Genomic DNA, 15,519 nt, shown 5'->3' on the forward strand with positions numbered 1-15,519 from the left:
CTAGGGCCACACCCATGGCATACGGAGGTTCCTAGGCTAATCTAATCGGAGCTGAAGCCGCCAACCTACGCCAGAGCCACAGAAGCTCGGGATCCAAGCCTCATCTGCTGCTGGCAGTTGTCGGTAATGCAGGATCCTTAACCCACTGAGCGAGGCCAGGGATCGCACCACAACCTCATGGTTCCTAGTTGGGTTCGTTAACCACTGTGCCACGAGATGGGAACACCTGAAAAGGGCCGTTTGAGATCAAGTTAAAATGAGGTCAGTAGGGTGAGTGTTAATCTAAATTACCAGTGTCCTCAAAAAAAAAAAAAAAAAAAAAAAAAAAGCAAAAGAAAGAAAGAAAAAAAAATTGGAGGCAAACACAAACCCAGCAAGATTACCAGGTGAAGGGGAAGGAAGTGATCAGGATTCTTTTCAACAAGCCAGGGAATAGCAAAGACTGCCACCTAGAAATAAGGTGAGAGGCATGAAACTGAGTCTTCCTTGAAGCCCTCAGAAGGAATTCGTCTTGCCGACACCACTTCTAGCCTTCAGAATTGGGAGACAATAAGTTACAGTTGTTTAGTCCAACTAATTTTTGGTACCTTGTTATTGCAATCTAGCAAACTACTACGATATGATTAACTACCAAAAGTATGATAATGGTAATGATTAAGGTGGTGGAAGCTTATATTTTCTGAGTTCATATATTTTGGATTAAACTTTATGCTGAGCTATCTTTTGTCATGAAGTTGGCTTGGTTCCAACTTCCCTGATGCTCCAACAACATATGCAGTGTCTGATTATTTGGCATTTATCTAATCCTTTGGAAAACAATTCAACTTTTCATAACCACAATAAGCTGGCCTTGGCTCACTCTCGTACTGATAGAGATACACCAAGACATATGTTTCTCTGTTTTGCTACATTTGATGATGATTGGGGATTCAGCAGAATCACGGCAGAATGTACAAAGAAATCTCAAGATACTGTCCTTCTCAGACGGAAACATGACGATAATTTTGATTTTTACTTCCTCATCCACAAATAAATCATCTATTCATGCTATAGTATTGTAAGTATAAATTACATGCAATTATTCACCAATTATTCTGAATGGGAAGTTCATCATTTATGTAACAGTAAAACTAGTAGTTCTGTTCGATCCATAAGTTTGGTGCACAAATAAAATTATATGAATACAACTGCTAATATCTCTTAGAAAGGGCGGATTATTAGATGGAGTTATTATATTTTACTGTATAGACAATGACATTCGAAGTGCTCTATTCCACTGTTATAGAATTTATTCCATACTGACAGATGAGAAATTTATGGGTAATTCGACCTAGTATAGACTATAATGTTGTTGAGAAACCAAATGCCCTTTCCATATGCTGTGGATTGCATTTGGTATCTTGTTTAATAATCCAAGAAACTCAATTAAGAAGATATTTCTGGCTTGTAAAGGAAGAAAACTGAAGCACAGAGAAGTATCTGGTCAGAGGACATGCAGGTTGGTGGAGGCAGAGCTTGAGTGTGGTTAATGCCACCTGCCTGCAGAGTCTCTGCTCATCCTGTTCCAGTCCTGACCATATCGTGTATGTTGCTTTACCAGAGTAGCACACACAGAGGAGTAGATACTGAGTAAGTGACTACACAAAGAGCTGACATTTATAACTTCTTATGGCTCTAGAGGAAGAAAATATTCATCATGGAATGGGAGAATCAGACGGCTAGCTCTGACTTCATCTTGATGGGGATTTTTAGCCACACGCCCACTCACATCTTTCTCTTCTCTCTGGTGCTGGGCATCTTCACAGTGGCTCTCTTGGCAAACATTGTCATGGTTCTCCTCATCTGCCTGGACCGCCGGCTCCACACCCCCATGTACTTCCTCCTCAGCCAACTCTCCCTCATGGACCTCATGCTCATCTGCACCACGGTGCCCAAAATGGCCTGCAACTACCTGTCTGGCAGGAAGTCCATTTCTGTAGCAGGATGTGAAACCCAGATATTCCTTTATGTGTCCCTCCTTGGGGCTGAGTGCTTCCTATTGGCTGTCATGGCCTATGACCGCTATGCTGCCATCTGCTACCCTCTTCAGTACCCCCAGCTCATGAACTGGAACGTTTGTGGGCTCCTGGCTGCCTCTTCATGGATCCTTGGGGTCTTTGATGGGATTATAGAGTTAGCTGCTACTCTGTCCTTCTCCTACTGTGGCTCCCGAGAAATATCCCAGTTCTTCTGTGATGTCCCAGCACTCCTACGACTCTCGTGCACGGATACTTCCACCTTTGAAACCCTCGTTTTTATCTGTTGTGTGGTAATGCTCCTCTTCCCTTTGTCGCTCATCATCATCTCCTACACACGGGTCATCATAACTGTCATTTGCATGAGTTCTGGGGAGGGTCGGCACAAGGCGTTCACCACCTGTAGTTCCCACCTTGTCGTCGTGGGGATGTATTATGGAGCAGCTATGTTCATATATATGAGGCCCACGTCCAATCGGTCCCCAGCCCAGGACAAGATGGTGTCGACCTTCTACACCATTCTCACTCCCATGCTGAATCCCCTTATATACAGCCTCCGCAACAAGGACGTGGCCAAAGCATTCAGTAAGGTGCTGGGGAAGGAGAAATCTAGAGAATAAGTGGGATGATAGTTCCAGGAAATTTCTTCTTTCATAACTGTCCCTCTGTCTCTCTAGCATATTTATTCAAAAAAAAAAAAAAACACTCACACAATTAGCAACAAATATATAAACAATTTCCCTATGGTAGACCTCAGGGTTTATGAACTCTGGGTACACATTCAGTTAAGTGATATGTTTTGCATTCATTGTATGCTCATTTTGGTTTTGAGTATAATCAGTGAGGTTCTTGAGACGTGCATAATTAAGTTAATGAACAGATACACTTCTGTTTATAGAACTAAATAATAAATAAAACTGTCTTCAAAGTTTTTCCTTATTTCAAAACCCATAGTCTAATTGAATTGCTTCTATTATGATTTAGTGTACAGGGTTAAATACCACACATGCCTATTTCATTTTGTTATTAGTTCTTTCAAAATACAGTCTATGATGGTTGTACAACTATAAATTTAATACGATTCATTGGGTTAATTAAAAAACAAAACATGCAGCCTAATGAGAGAATCGTGGATATTTGTTTACTTACCAAAAATATATCCTATAATAAATATTACTTATTTTGGCAGAGGAAGGATTTTTTTTTCCTTTTGCTTAACTTCCCTGGTACACTGAGCATGTATATATCTGAAGACTGTCTTTTCGTGGAGCCACTTATTCCAGAGTCTTGGCAGATAATGCAGAGTCATTGACCTACAGATTTGTCTTCTGGGAGGATATCTTACAAATCCAAGGTAGTGTAATGAAACCTCAGGGCTGTGCTTCCTACCTAGAACTCACAACTATCGTATCTATACACCAAATCATGGTGGGAATATTTTCTTGCTTCATATCAAAAACAGTACCATTTGAATGAATATAGAAAAGTTTTCGTTCATTTGGCAGAGGTCGTAATAACGGTGTAATGGTATCATTATGACAGAAGCTGCCTACATTTTCCTGATGAACATGGATGGTAACTGAATGAGAAGGGTGATTGGTCTTTGGTGGAAACCCCCCCTCTCCCATCCAGAGACAACTTGCATGGTCTTCTCAAAAGAATATACTCGGATTCAGTAGGAACGCTTCGTCTTGGCATAGTGAAACATCTTTGTGCCCCAACAAGTCCAGACGTCTGTGAAACTGACTGGTGCTACCTGGCCAGTTGCATAAACGTTAGAAGGACTGGGATTTTATTTCATGGAACTTGCCTATTCATCTCTCATCTGGGCCTGATATTTGCAGTGGCTGTAAAAAGATACATTCGAAATAAGGCACCGAGGTGATATTGATTTACTTAATCAAAAAGAGAAAAAAGGTGGAGGCTCCATTTACATGAGGGTGGAGGCGTGAGACTGGGCATTAGATTTGCCATACTCAGTTTAGCACTTCATTGAGCCCCTGAAAACACAGTCATCTGGAAGCAGATGGAAAAGGGGAATGCTGAGTTTTCTGTCTATGTACGTGATGAGCACCACTCAAAGACAAAGCCTGCCAGAAATCCTGGAATCCACAGAAATATTCTTAAGTATTTCTAAACTTTTCAAGATGAAACGATGTCTCAGTTCTTCCTCTCATTTTTAGGGAATTGTAGTGTTTCCCCCCAAGACAGAAAAAAGGACAATGCCAAAACAGAATTCCCTCTTTCTTCCTTCTTTTTGGCCGCCCTGCGGCATGTGGAATTCCCGGGTCAGGGGTCAGATCTGAGCTGCAGCTGCACACCAGTGGCAAACTACACTGCAGCTGGGGCAAGGCCAGATCCTTTAACCCATTGTGCCAGGCCAGGGATTGAACCTGTGTCCTGGCAGTGCAGGGACACTGCTGATCCTACTGCACCACAGCGGGAATGCCCCAAATCAAATTCTTGACAGGAGAGTTTTCCTGATGGAGGGTGTAAGTTCACGTGATCAAAATAAGTCCTTCAGGAGTGCCTGTTGTGGCTCGGTGGTAATGAACCCAACTAGTATCCAAGGGAGGAGGGTTTGATCCCTGGCCTCACTCAGTGGGCTAAGGATCCAGCATTGCCCTGAGCTGTGGTGTAGGGTGCGGAGGCGGCTTGGATTCCACATAGTTGTGGCTGTGGCTTTGGCCAGCAGCTTCAGCTCCGATTCGACCCCCAGCCTGGGAACTTCCATGTGCCCAAGGTGCAGGCCTCAAAAGCAGAAAAAAAAAAAAAAAAAAAAAGTCCTTTAAAATTTTCCCCTATCTTATGCTTCTCTTTCTGTCTTGGCTCCTTCGTTCTGAGATATCATATGCTGTTAAGGGAAAACCTACTATCGTTTTAGATTGACATATTGAGTTGTTTATGGGAGTTTGCTTTGCTTCAGAGAAAGTGTCATACAGAACTAATTACTGCTTGTATGTTAAGTGGCGAGCACAGCCTGTAAATGTTGTTGGCATGAGCACAGTGTCATCATAGGCTTAATTTCTGAGCACCGTAGGAATCTTTGGACCTCGTCTACATGCTTAAAGAAGGTTTAAATTATATGCCCGTGAGATGCAGACGCAGCTAGGTATGTTTGAATGGAAGAAGGCCTGGCTGCATATACTGCAGGAGCCCAGTACTCTGGAAGAACGATTTCATTGCATTTCTTAAGATGAATGAGACAAACAGACAAGGGGGTGGTTGCTCTGTTTATTTCATGTCTAATCTGACATCATGGGAGGTGATATTACTTGGGCGAAACCCTATCTGGTGTACATTGTAACGGTGAGTGATGAGCTGAGTTGTACAAACTCGCTGAGCACACTTCACGCTGAGGAAAGGCAATGAGCCTCAGGGTGTTCGCCACTGAGTGTGTGTGTCAGGACTACTGCCAAGTGACAGGACCCACTGCTTCACCATCATCAAAGAGGCACTCTTAATGACCTTGCAGGCTCTAAGTGAATATCTCCTGGGTACCCAAACTTATGGGTACTCTGCCAAGTGTGGGCAACGGAGCCCATAAGGAATAAGCTGAGGCCCACCAGGGTTCCATGGATAACCTATGTGGAGACAGCTTCCTGGATAATCACAGCACCTGGATAAACACATCCGGGATTACAAAGAAAGGACGAACAAGGGGGCATAGACACCCCTAGGGTAGCTCCATCGCGACTTGACTGCTTTTCCCTGGTCCACCCCGTGGGCAGGAGTACTGGTACTAGTGGGTCAGGGATAAGCTCATGTGCTGGGCTATGGTGAGACTATAGAGAACCTTCCTGCGAATGGGGAAAAGGTGAGGTACTTCCTCTTCAATAATCTTAGTGAAGGACAATAGATCCTGCCAAGAGACAGTTCCTCCGAGAGAAGATGTCAGATGGACAGCGGAGACCAAGCGTGTCTCTACATTCTCAGGGAATACCTTTTCTCTCCCCCGCTTCTGCCTTCTTATAGGAATTCCTCACCACGCGAGGGAGGTGTGGAGGGTGGAGGTCATATGTGCACATAGGCAGGAGAGGGCACATGGATAGAGGTAGACCGCCCCCCACCCCCAGCCAACGACTGGGTCATGTGACAGTTGTACCTAGCACGCCCTCTAGTCCACCTCTCTGAGAATTGCACTGAGATAGTGGAGGGGACCTGGCACGATGAAGGTCATGAAAGTGTCTCTCCTTGACATTGGCTTCTGAAATCCTTTCTTCCAGGCCACTCTGATCTGAGGAAGGGGTGGTGGTAGGCCCTGCTCTGTGTGTCTGTGACCTTGAGCGTTGGGATAAATACTGTTATCCCCACTGAGGTTAAACAAACGTGCCTTCTCCCAATCCATTCAGCTAACTTTCAACTTTAGAGTGACAATTTCCACACTCAGACATAAGAAAGCCAAAAGAGACCTCGATACCCCAGCACTAACCAGGGGTAGTTGTTGAGGTCCAGAGATAAGAGATGGTTTTATCAAGGTCACAGCTTATTATGACCATTGTACAGCCTCATCAAAGAGAGCTTGGGCATCTTAGGAACCTTAACACACCAATATTCCAGATGGGAGAGGAGGCTAACACCGTCTAACACAATGAAACGTGGCTGTTTCCACAGTGGTCGCTTTTTTTCTGGTCTAATGTAACACTGCCTACGGACTTGTATTTGAGCTTGTACCTTTTGCCTGTCTGTAGAAGGAGGTTGTGTGGCATCATCTCTAAATATATCTTTGTAATGACATTGGTAACACACACACCTACGTCTTTTATGTTTCCCCATGTCCAGAAGTCAGGTTATTATCTAAAACGCATTCTGAATTCTTTGATGTTTTCTGACATCATTTGGGGCCATCACCATTTCAGACAGGTGATCACCAGCAACACTTTGTTCTCTGCTTCAAGCTCGGGAGGCAGGTACTCTTACTTATGAGAACAAACGAACAAAAAAACCTGTTCAGGGACTCATTAAGTCGGGTGCCTTGTGGGGGGCTGAACAGTTTTAATGAGCACGGGCAAGTTGAAGACCCAGGATGTCTAGTCAAATAATTACCTCATTGGAAAAGTTGGCAACTTGATTTGGTTCCTTGGGACTTAGGGGCAAAGTGCCAACTAGTGAAAGGTGGAAAGGGCCATGATTAGCAGATTCAAAAGGACAAAGTTGTTTGGTTACTTGGTGACATTTGACAGAGAAGTAAGTCCGACAGCAGTAAAGACACTTGGCCATCTAGTTAACATACAACCATCCCATGCTGATTAATATAACAGCAGAGCATTTGCTAGGCCTGCTGTGTTGTCTTAACTGTGTAAAGTCAAAATCATGTCACGACACATTTCTGTACCTTTGGAATCCAGAAGTCTTTCCACTGACGAATCCAAGATACATGGCGTAGAAAATACTCGAGTAACCAGCCTTACACACAATTCGATCCTAAGAGATCATTGATTCCATGACCGATTTTACATTAGATTCTATTGCATACATTGAGTCCTACTGGGATGTTTCTCTTTTTAAAACCAACGAGAAACCACCTCTGTATTATTCTCACTAACCTATTGAATCATCAAATCAAGTTTCATAAGGCACTAAATAAAAAATGATAAAAATAAAACGTATTGTTCTTCCCAGCATTTACTTATTATTTTTGAGAAGTATTTTTAATGCAACAGGAATAATATGATAAACACGCAGATAGCCAACATGAAAGTTCATTTTCTCTTAAGCTTTTGACTTTCTTTTACCATCCCCCCCCCCATTTTTGGCCAACCCGCGGCATCTGGACCTCCCGTGACAGGGATCGGATGCACACCATGGGTCGGATCCCGGCCAGGGATGAGATCTGAGCCCCCAGGCTCCACCTAAAGCACAGGTGCGGGATCCTTTACCCTCTGTGCCAGGCCTGGGATCAATCCCTGTCCCAGGGCTACCAAGAGGCCACCGATCCCAATCCCATTGTGCCACAGAGGAAGCTCCTGTTTTCCTATTTGGAATAAAACAACATCCCAGCTGGAGCAGATGCCCTCTGTGCAACTCCCCCACATCACACTATTCACAGCTTCCCTTTGCGGCCATAGCCAGAGACTTGAACGTGTGGTTTGATATTCCCAGGTGTGGTATTATATCTGTGTATTCATAAAAGTGACACAATGTGATCTGGAAGATTTTAGTAGCTGATATGGAAGATAGTCTACTCTGCACAGAAGTCTTCAACTCGCATGTTGCACACATTTTATTTTTAAAGATGAACCTCTGTTGCTATAAACGGAGTCCATTCACGTGAACTTGGAAACCCTTGTAGAATACACCAGTGTACAAATATAACACCCTAGTATATTCATGCATGCTCCTATTGATGGATGGTGGTGGTAGATATACAGTATATCATCAAGAAACAACAACTGAGATGAATTGGAAGGCTAGCTGGTGTCCGTTCTCTGAAGACTAGAAACGACAGGGGGAGGTATTTCCACGGATGAAGGGCGCTCCTGTGCAGGCATGATTTTATGGATTGTGGGTCAGATGATACCCAATGCTTAGAGGCAACCTCAGCTCACATGGCCATCCTTGTGTCCTGTGGTGCAGCATTAAGTGTCTACAAAGCCTGGTGAAGAGGGAGGGGGTTTTTCTCAAATAGTCTTTTCCTGGGAGTCGACAGAGGCTCTGCAGTACCTCTTTATTAAACACCGACCCTTTTTGCACCATTGGATCTGGCATCCGAAAGCCCAGTTGCAGAGCAACTTGCTGCATACTCGAAAGCAGCTACAAAGTAGCTTCACGTACTTGGAGACAGAGAGGAAGGTAGGGAAGGAATTTTGGCAAGGCTCCATCTGTCCCTCGTGTGTCACTTATAGTGACTCTAACTCAGAGTGCTCCTGGGACTTCTGAGTGTTTACTGGATTGCTCCCCCCACCCCACCATGGGTCATTCTCCTGCCAATGATACAACTTCACGTTTCCCTGTGACCAGAGGAGGTGGCACATCTGGCCAAACTGTCCGACTGATGATCAATGCCAGGCATTTGAATCTCAGCTTTTCATCATTTCCACTTAGGGTCAAGCAGGACATTTTAACTGACGCCATGAGGAGAGAGAACTAAGAACTTTGTCTGGTGTCTCCCACCCACAGCGTGCAGAAGTCCCCAGGCAGGGATCACACCAGCACCACAGAAGCAACAAGGCCAAATCCTTAATCACGAGGCCACCAGGAAACTCCCTAGGCCAAATATTGGAATCACTACTCTCATAAGGAGAAAGCGATCAGCAGTGACTGGGGATGTTTATTTTAAGACAGAATGTGACCACTCTCGAACATTTCCAATATTCCCCCCACAGGTAATAATAATACGAATAAAGTGGTCAAAGGGAAAATCTTTCATGGTCTCAGGCTCTATGCTGGTAAGTTAGTTAGCAAGTAATTCTCCTCCTTTTCTCAGGCGCAGTATGGTAAAGTATCTCTGGCAGCAAGCCTATGCATTGTGCCAGAGCTATCCAATGAAGCACAAGCATGTTGAGAGCTTATTAATAGCTTAATGTAAAGGTGTCAACTGACATGGAAAACATGAAGGACTGCAAAAGTTCCTGAACAAGATTTGGTCTGGGACATAAACCAATAGAATCCAAGGACCAAGATGGCCTTGTTAACTTTGGAAAAAAATAGTGTCTGCACAATAGAATCAGTGCTTCTAATGTTTATCCAACTGACCAGATGGCACAAGTCAATTTTACAGCGATATGGACTTCTAGGGGCACAAAAATGTCTCACTTTGTATGGTGCTACCCACGCCAAGATGAAGCATTCCTACTGAATCTGAGTGTATTCTTTTGTGAAGACCATGCAAGTTGTCTCTGGATGGGAGAGGGGGGGTTTCCACCAAAGACCAATCACCCTTCTCATTCAGTTACCATCCATGTTCATCAGGAAAACCCAGGAAAATGTAGGCAGCTTCTGTCATAATGATATCATTACACCGTTATTACGACGTCTGCCAAATGAATGAAAACTTTTCTATATTCATTCAAACGGTACTGTTTTTGATATGAAGCATGAAAATATTCCCACCATGATTTGGTGTATAGATACGATAGTTGTGAGTTCTAGGTAGGAAGCACAGCCCTGAGGTTTCATTACACCACCTTGGATTTGTAAGATATCCTCCCAGAAGACAAATCCGTAGGTCAATGACTCTGCATTATCTGCCAAGACTCTGGAATAAGTGGCTCCACGAAAAGACAGTCTTCAGATATATACATGCTCAGTGTACCAGGGAAGTTAAGCAAAAGGAAAAAAGTCCTTCTTCTGCCAAAATAAGTAATGTTTATTATAGGATAAATTCCCGTCAGTAAACAAATATCTATGAGTATCTTGTTAGGCTTTATTTTTGTTTGTACTTTAAAAAATTCTTTTTATAATTCATTGTATTTAATTTTATTTTTTTGCTTTTAGGGCTGCTCCCAAGGCATATGAAAGTTCCCAGGGTGGGGTCATATCAAAGCTACAGCTTCTGGCCTACACTACAGCCACAGCAATGCCTGATGGATTTAGGTCTGCGAGCTACACCTCAGCTCATGGGAACCCTGGATCCTTAACCCACTGAGGGTGGTAAGGGATCAAACGCAAAACCTCATGGTTCCTAGTCGGATTCAGTTCTGCTGAGCCACGATGGGAACTCCTGTACTTTTTTAAAAAATAACTCAACGAATATTATATATTTATACTTGTACAACCATCATAGACTATATTGTAAAAGAACTAATTACAAAAGGAAATGGAAATTGTGATATATATCTCCATACATTAAATCATAATATAAGCACTTCAGTAAGAATGCGGGTTTTAGAAGTAGGGAAAAGGAAACAAGCAAAACCTCAAATAAACAAGCTAACTTTACATCTAAAACAACTAGAGAGAGAAGAACAGACAAGACCTAAAGTTTGTAGAAGGAAAGAAATCATAAAGATCACAGCAGAAATCAATGAAAGAGAAACGAAGAAAACCATAGGAAAGATCAATGAAATGAAAAGTTGATTCTTTGAAAAGATCAACTGAATTGATAAACCCTTAGCTAGACTTACCAAGAAAAAAAGAGAGAAGCCTCAAATCAATAAAATTAGAAATGAAAAAAGAGAAGTAACAACAGACATCACAGAAATACTAAGGATCATAAGGGACGGCTATATGCAACTATACGCCCATACAACGGAAAACCTAGAAGAAATGGACAAATTCTTAGAAAGGTACAATCTTCCAAGACCAAGCCAAGATGAAATAGAAAAGAGGAATGGACCAATCACAAGAACTGAAATTGAAACTGCGGTTAGAAAACTTCCAACAAACCAAAGTCCAGGACCAGACAGCTTCACAGGCGAATTCAACCAAACATTTAGAGAAGCGCTAACACCTCTCCTTCTGAATCTATTTCACAAAATTGCAGAGGAAGGGATACTCCCAAACTCATTCTATGAGGCCACCATCACCCTGATACCAAAACCAGACAAAGATACCACACACACAAAACTATAGGCCAATTTCACTGATGAACATCGATGCAAAAATCCTCAAGAAAATATTAGCAAACCACATCCGACAAAACATTAAAAGGATTGTTCATCATGATCAAGTGGGATTTATCCCAGGGATGCAAGCGTTCTTCAGTATCCGCAAATCCATCAGTGTGATACATCACATTAACAAACTGAAGAATAAAACCCATATGATCCTCTCAATAGACACGGGAAAAGCCTTTGACAAAATCCAACACCCGTTTCTGATAAAACCCCTTCAGAAAGTGGGCATAGTGGGAACCTACCTCAACATAATAAAGCCCCTATATGACAAACCCACAGCGAACATCATTCTCAAAGGGGGAAAAGCTGAAAGAATTCCCGCTGAGATCAGGAACACGACAAGGTTGTCTGCTCTCGCCACTACTCTTCAACATAGTTCTGGAAATCCTAGCCACGGCAATCAGAGAAGTAAAAGAAAGAAAAGGAATCCAAATTGGAAAGGAAGAAGTAAAACTATCCCTATTTGCAGATGACATGATACTATACCCAGAGAATCCTAAAGACTCTACCAGAAAACCATTAGAGCTCATCCATGAATTTGGCAAAGTCGCAGGATACGCAATTAATACACAGAAATCATCGGCATTTCGATATACTGACAATGAAAGACCAGAAAGAGAAGTCAGGGAAGCAATCCCGTTTACCATCGCATCCACAAGAATAAAATACCTAGGCGTAAACCCACCTAAAGAGACAAAAGACCTGTACTCTGAAAACTATAAGTCACTGATGAAAGAATTCAAAGAGGACACAAATAGATGGAAAGACATATCAGGCTCTTGGATGGGAAGAGTCGATATTACCCAAATGACTACACTACCCAAGGCAATCTACAGATTCAATGCAATCCCTATCCAATTACCAAGGACATTTGTCACAGAACTCAAACAAAATATTTTAAAGTTTGTTTGGAAGCACAAAAGACCCACAATAGCCAAAGACATCCTGAAAAAGAAAAATGGAGCTGGAGGAATCAGGCTCCCCGACTTCAGACTAAACTACAAAGCAACAGTCATCAAAACCACATGGAACTGGGACAAAGACAGAAATAGAGATCAGTGGAACAGGATAGAAAGCCCAGAATTCAACCCAGGCACCTACAGCCAACTCATCTATGACAAAGGAGGCAAGAATATACAATGGAGAAAAGACAGCCTGTTCAGTAAGTGGTGCTGGGAAACCTGGACAGCCACATGTACAAGAAGGAAATGGGAACACTCCCTAACACCAGACACAAAAATAAACTCAAAATGGATAAAAGACCAGACATGATAAAGCTCTTAGAGGAAAACATAGGCCCAACACTCTCTGACATACATGACAGCAACATCTTCTCAGATCCACCTCTTAGAGTAATGACAGTAAAAACAAATATAAACAAGTGGGACCTAATGAAACTTAGAAGTTTCTGCACAGCAAAGGAAACCCTAAACAAAACAAAAAGACAACCCACAGAATGGGAGAACACCTTTGCAAATGAATCGACTGACAAGGGATTCATCTCCAAAACTTATAAACACCTCCTGCAGCTCCATACCAAAAAAACAGACAACCCCATCCAAAAATGGGCAGAAGATCTAAACAGACAATTCCCCAAAGGAGACATACAGATGGCCAAAAAAACACATGAAAAGATGTTCAACATTATTAGAGAAATGCAAATCAAAACCGCCATGGGGTACCACCTTACACCAGCCAGAAGGGCCATCATCACAAAGTCTACAAACAATAAGTGTCGGAGAGGGTGTGGAGAAAAAGGAACCCTAGGGCACTGTTGGTGGGATTGTAAATTGGTGCAACCACTATGGAAAAACAGTATGGAGATTCCTCAGAAAACTAAACATAGAACGACCATTTGATCCAACAGTCCTACTGCTGGGCATCTATCCAGAGAAAACCATGACTCCCAAAGATGCATGTACTCCGATGTTCATTGCAGCACTTTTCAGTAGCTAAGACATGGAAACAACCTAAATGTCCCTCAACAGAGGAGTGGATCAAGAAGAAGCAGTACATATACACAATGAAGTATTACTCAGCCATTAAAAGGAACGAGATACCGGCATTGTTACCAACATGGATGGACCTAGAAATTATCACGCTAGGTGAAGTCAGTCATAGAATGAGACACCAACATCAAATGCCTTCACTGACATGTGGAATCCAAAAAAAGGACAGAATGAACTTTTTCAGAACAGATACTGACTCACAGATGTTCAGAAAACTTATGGTTTCCAAAGGAGACAGTTCGGGGGGTGGCGGGATGGGCTGGGGTTGTTGGATGGAAATGTGATAAAATTGGGTTGTGATGATCATTGTACAACTATAAATGTAATAAATTCATGGAGTAATAAAAAAATAAAAGGAAGGAAAAATATTGAAGACAGTTTTACTTATTATTATGTTCCATAAATAGAAGTGTATCTGTTCATTAACTTAATTATGCACTTCTCAAGAACGTCATTGATTATACTGAACACCAATTAATTGAATGTGTATCCAGAGTCCATGAACCCTGATGCTTACATTAAGAAATTATTTATACCTTTGTCGCTAATTGCGCAGGTTTTATATTAATGAAAGAATGAGCCAGAGAGAGAGAGAGACAGTTATGAAAGAAGAAATTTCCCATAACTGTTATCCCACTTATTCTCTAGATTTCCCCTTCCCCAGCACCTTACTGAATGCTTTGGCCACGTCCTTGTTGCGGAGGCTGTATATAAGGGGATTCAGCATGGGAGTGAGAATGGTGTAGAAGGCTGACACCATCTTGTCCTGGGCTGGGGACCGATTGGACGTGGGCCTCATATATATGAACATAGCTGCTCCATAATACATCCCCACGACGACAAGGTGGGAACTACAGGTGGTGAACGCCTTGTGCCGACCCTCCCCAGAACTCATGCGAATGACAGTTATGATGACCCGTGTGTAGGAGATGATGATGAGTGACAAAGGGAAGAGGAGCATTACCACACAACAAATAAAAACGAGGGTTTCAAAGGTGGAAGTATCCGTGCACGAGAGACGTAGGAGTGCCGTGATATCACAGAAGAATTGGGGTATTTCTCGGGAGCCACAGTAGGAGAAGGACAGAGTAGCAGCTATGTCGACAATCCCATCAAAGACCCCAAGGATCCATGAAGAGGCAGCTAGGAGCCCACAAACGTTCCAGTTCATGAGCTGGGGGTACTGAAGAGGGTAGCAGATGGCAGCATAGCGGTCATAGGCCATGACAGCCAATAGGAAGCACTCAGCTCCAAAGAGGGACACAGAGAAGAATATCTGGGTTTCACATCCTGCTACAGAAATGGACTTCCTGCCAGACAGGTAGTTGCGGGCCATTTTGGGCACCGTGGTACAGATGAGCATGAGGTCCATGAGGGAGAGTTGGCTGAGGAGGAAGTACATGGGGGTGTGGAGCCGGCGGTCCAGGCAGATGAGGAGAACCATGACAGTGTTTGCCAAGAGAGCCACTGTGAAGATGCCCAGCACCAGAGAGAAGAGAAAGATGTGAGTGGGCGTGTGGCTAAAAATCCCCATCAAGATGAAGTCAGAGCTAGCCGTCTGATTCTCCCATTCCATGATGAATATTTTCTTCCTCTAGAGCCATAAGAAGTTATAAATGTCAGCTCTTTGTGTAGTCACTTACTCAGTATCTACTCCTCTGTGTGTGCTACTCTGGTAAAGCAACATTCACGATATGGTCAGGACTGGAACAGGATGAGCAGAGACTCTGCAGGCAGGTGGCATTAACCACACTCAAGCTCTGCCTCTACCCACCTGCATGTCCTCTGACCAGATACTTCTCTGTGCTTCAGTTTTCTTCATTTACAAGCCCGAAATAGCTTATTCATTCATTCATTCATTCATTCATTCATTCATTTATTGTTTTGTAGTCCGCACCAGTGGCAAATGGTAGTTCCCAGGCTAGGGGTCCAATTGGA

General features: G+C 43.0%; 2 protein-coding genes across 2 annotated transcripts; one reads left to right on the forward strand and one right to left on the reverse strand.

Moving 5' to 3' along the window:
- LOC100152873 (olfactory receptor 2M3-like) lies at positions 1,587-2,635 on the forward strand. Its single transcript, XM_001928433.5, has one exon. The coding sequence runs from the start codon at positions 1,697-1,699 to the stop codon at positions 2,633-2,635; it is 939 nt and encodes a 312-aa protein (XP_001928468.1). The 5' UTR covers positions 1,587-1,696.
- LOC100155301 (olfactory receptor 2M3-like) lies at positions 14,219-15,243 on the reverse strand. The gene has a single exon (XM_001928404.4). It carries the CDS (start codon positions 15,155-15,157, stop codon positions 14,219-14,221), a length of 939 nt encoding a protein of 312 aa, XP_001928439.1. The 5' UTR covers positions 15,158-15,243.

Source organism: Sus scrofa, chromosome 7 (assembly GCF_000003025.6).
Source record: "Sus scrofa isolate TJ Tabasco breed Duroc chromosome 7, Sscrofa11.1, whole genome shotgun sequence".
Lineage (NCBI taxonomy): Eukaryota > Metazoa > Chordata > Mammalia > Artiodactyla > Suidae > Sus > Sus scrofa.

Coding starts and splice junctions, on each gene's coding strand:
- LOC100152873 (XM_001928433.5), top strand. CDS start 1,697: ATGGAATGGGAGAATCAGACGGCTAGCTCTGACTTCATCTTGATGGGG.
- LOC100155301 (XM_001928404.4), bottom strand. CDS start 15,157: ATGGAATGGGAGAATCAGACGGCTAGCTCTGACTTCATCTTGATGGGG.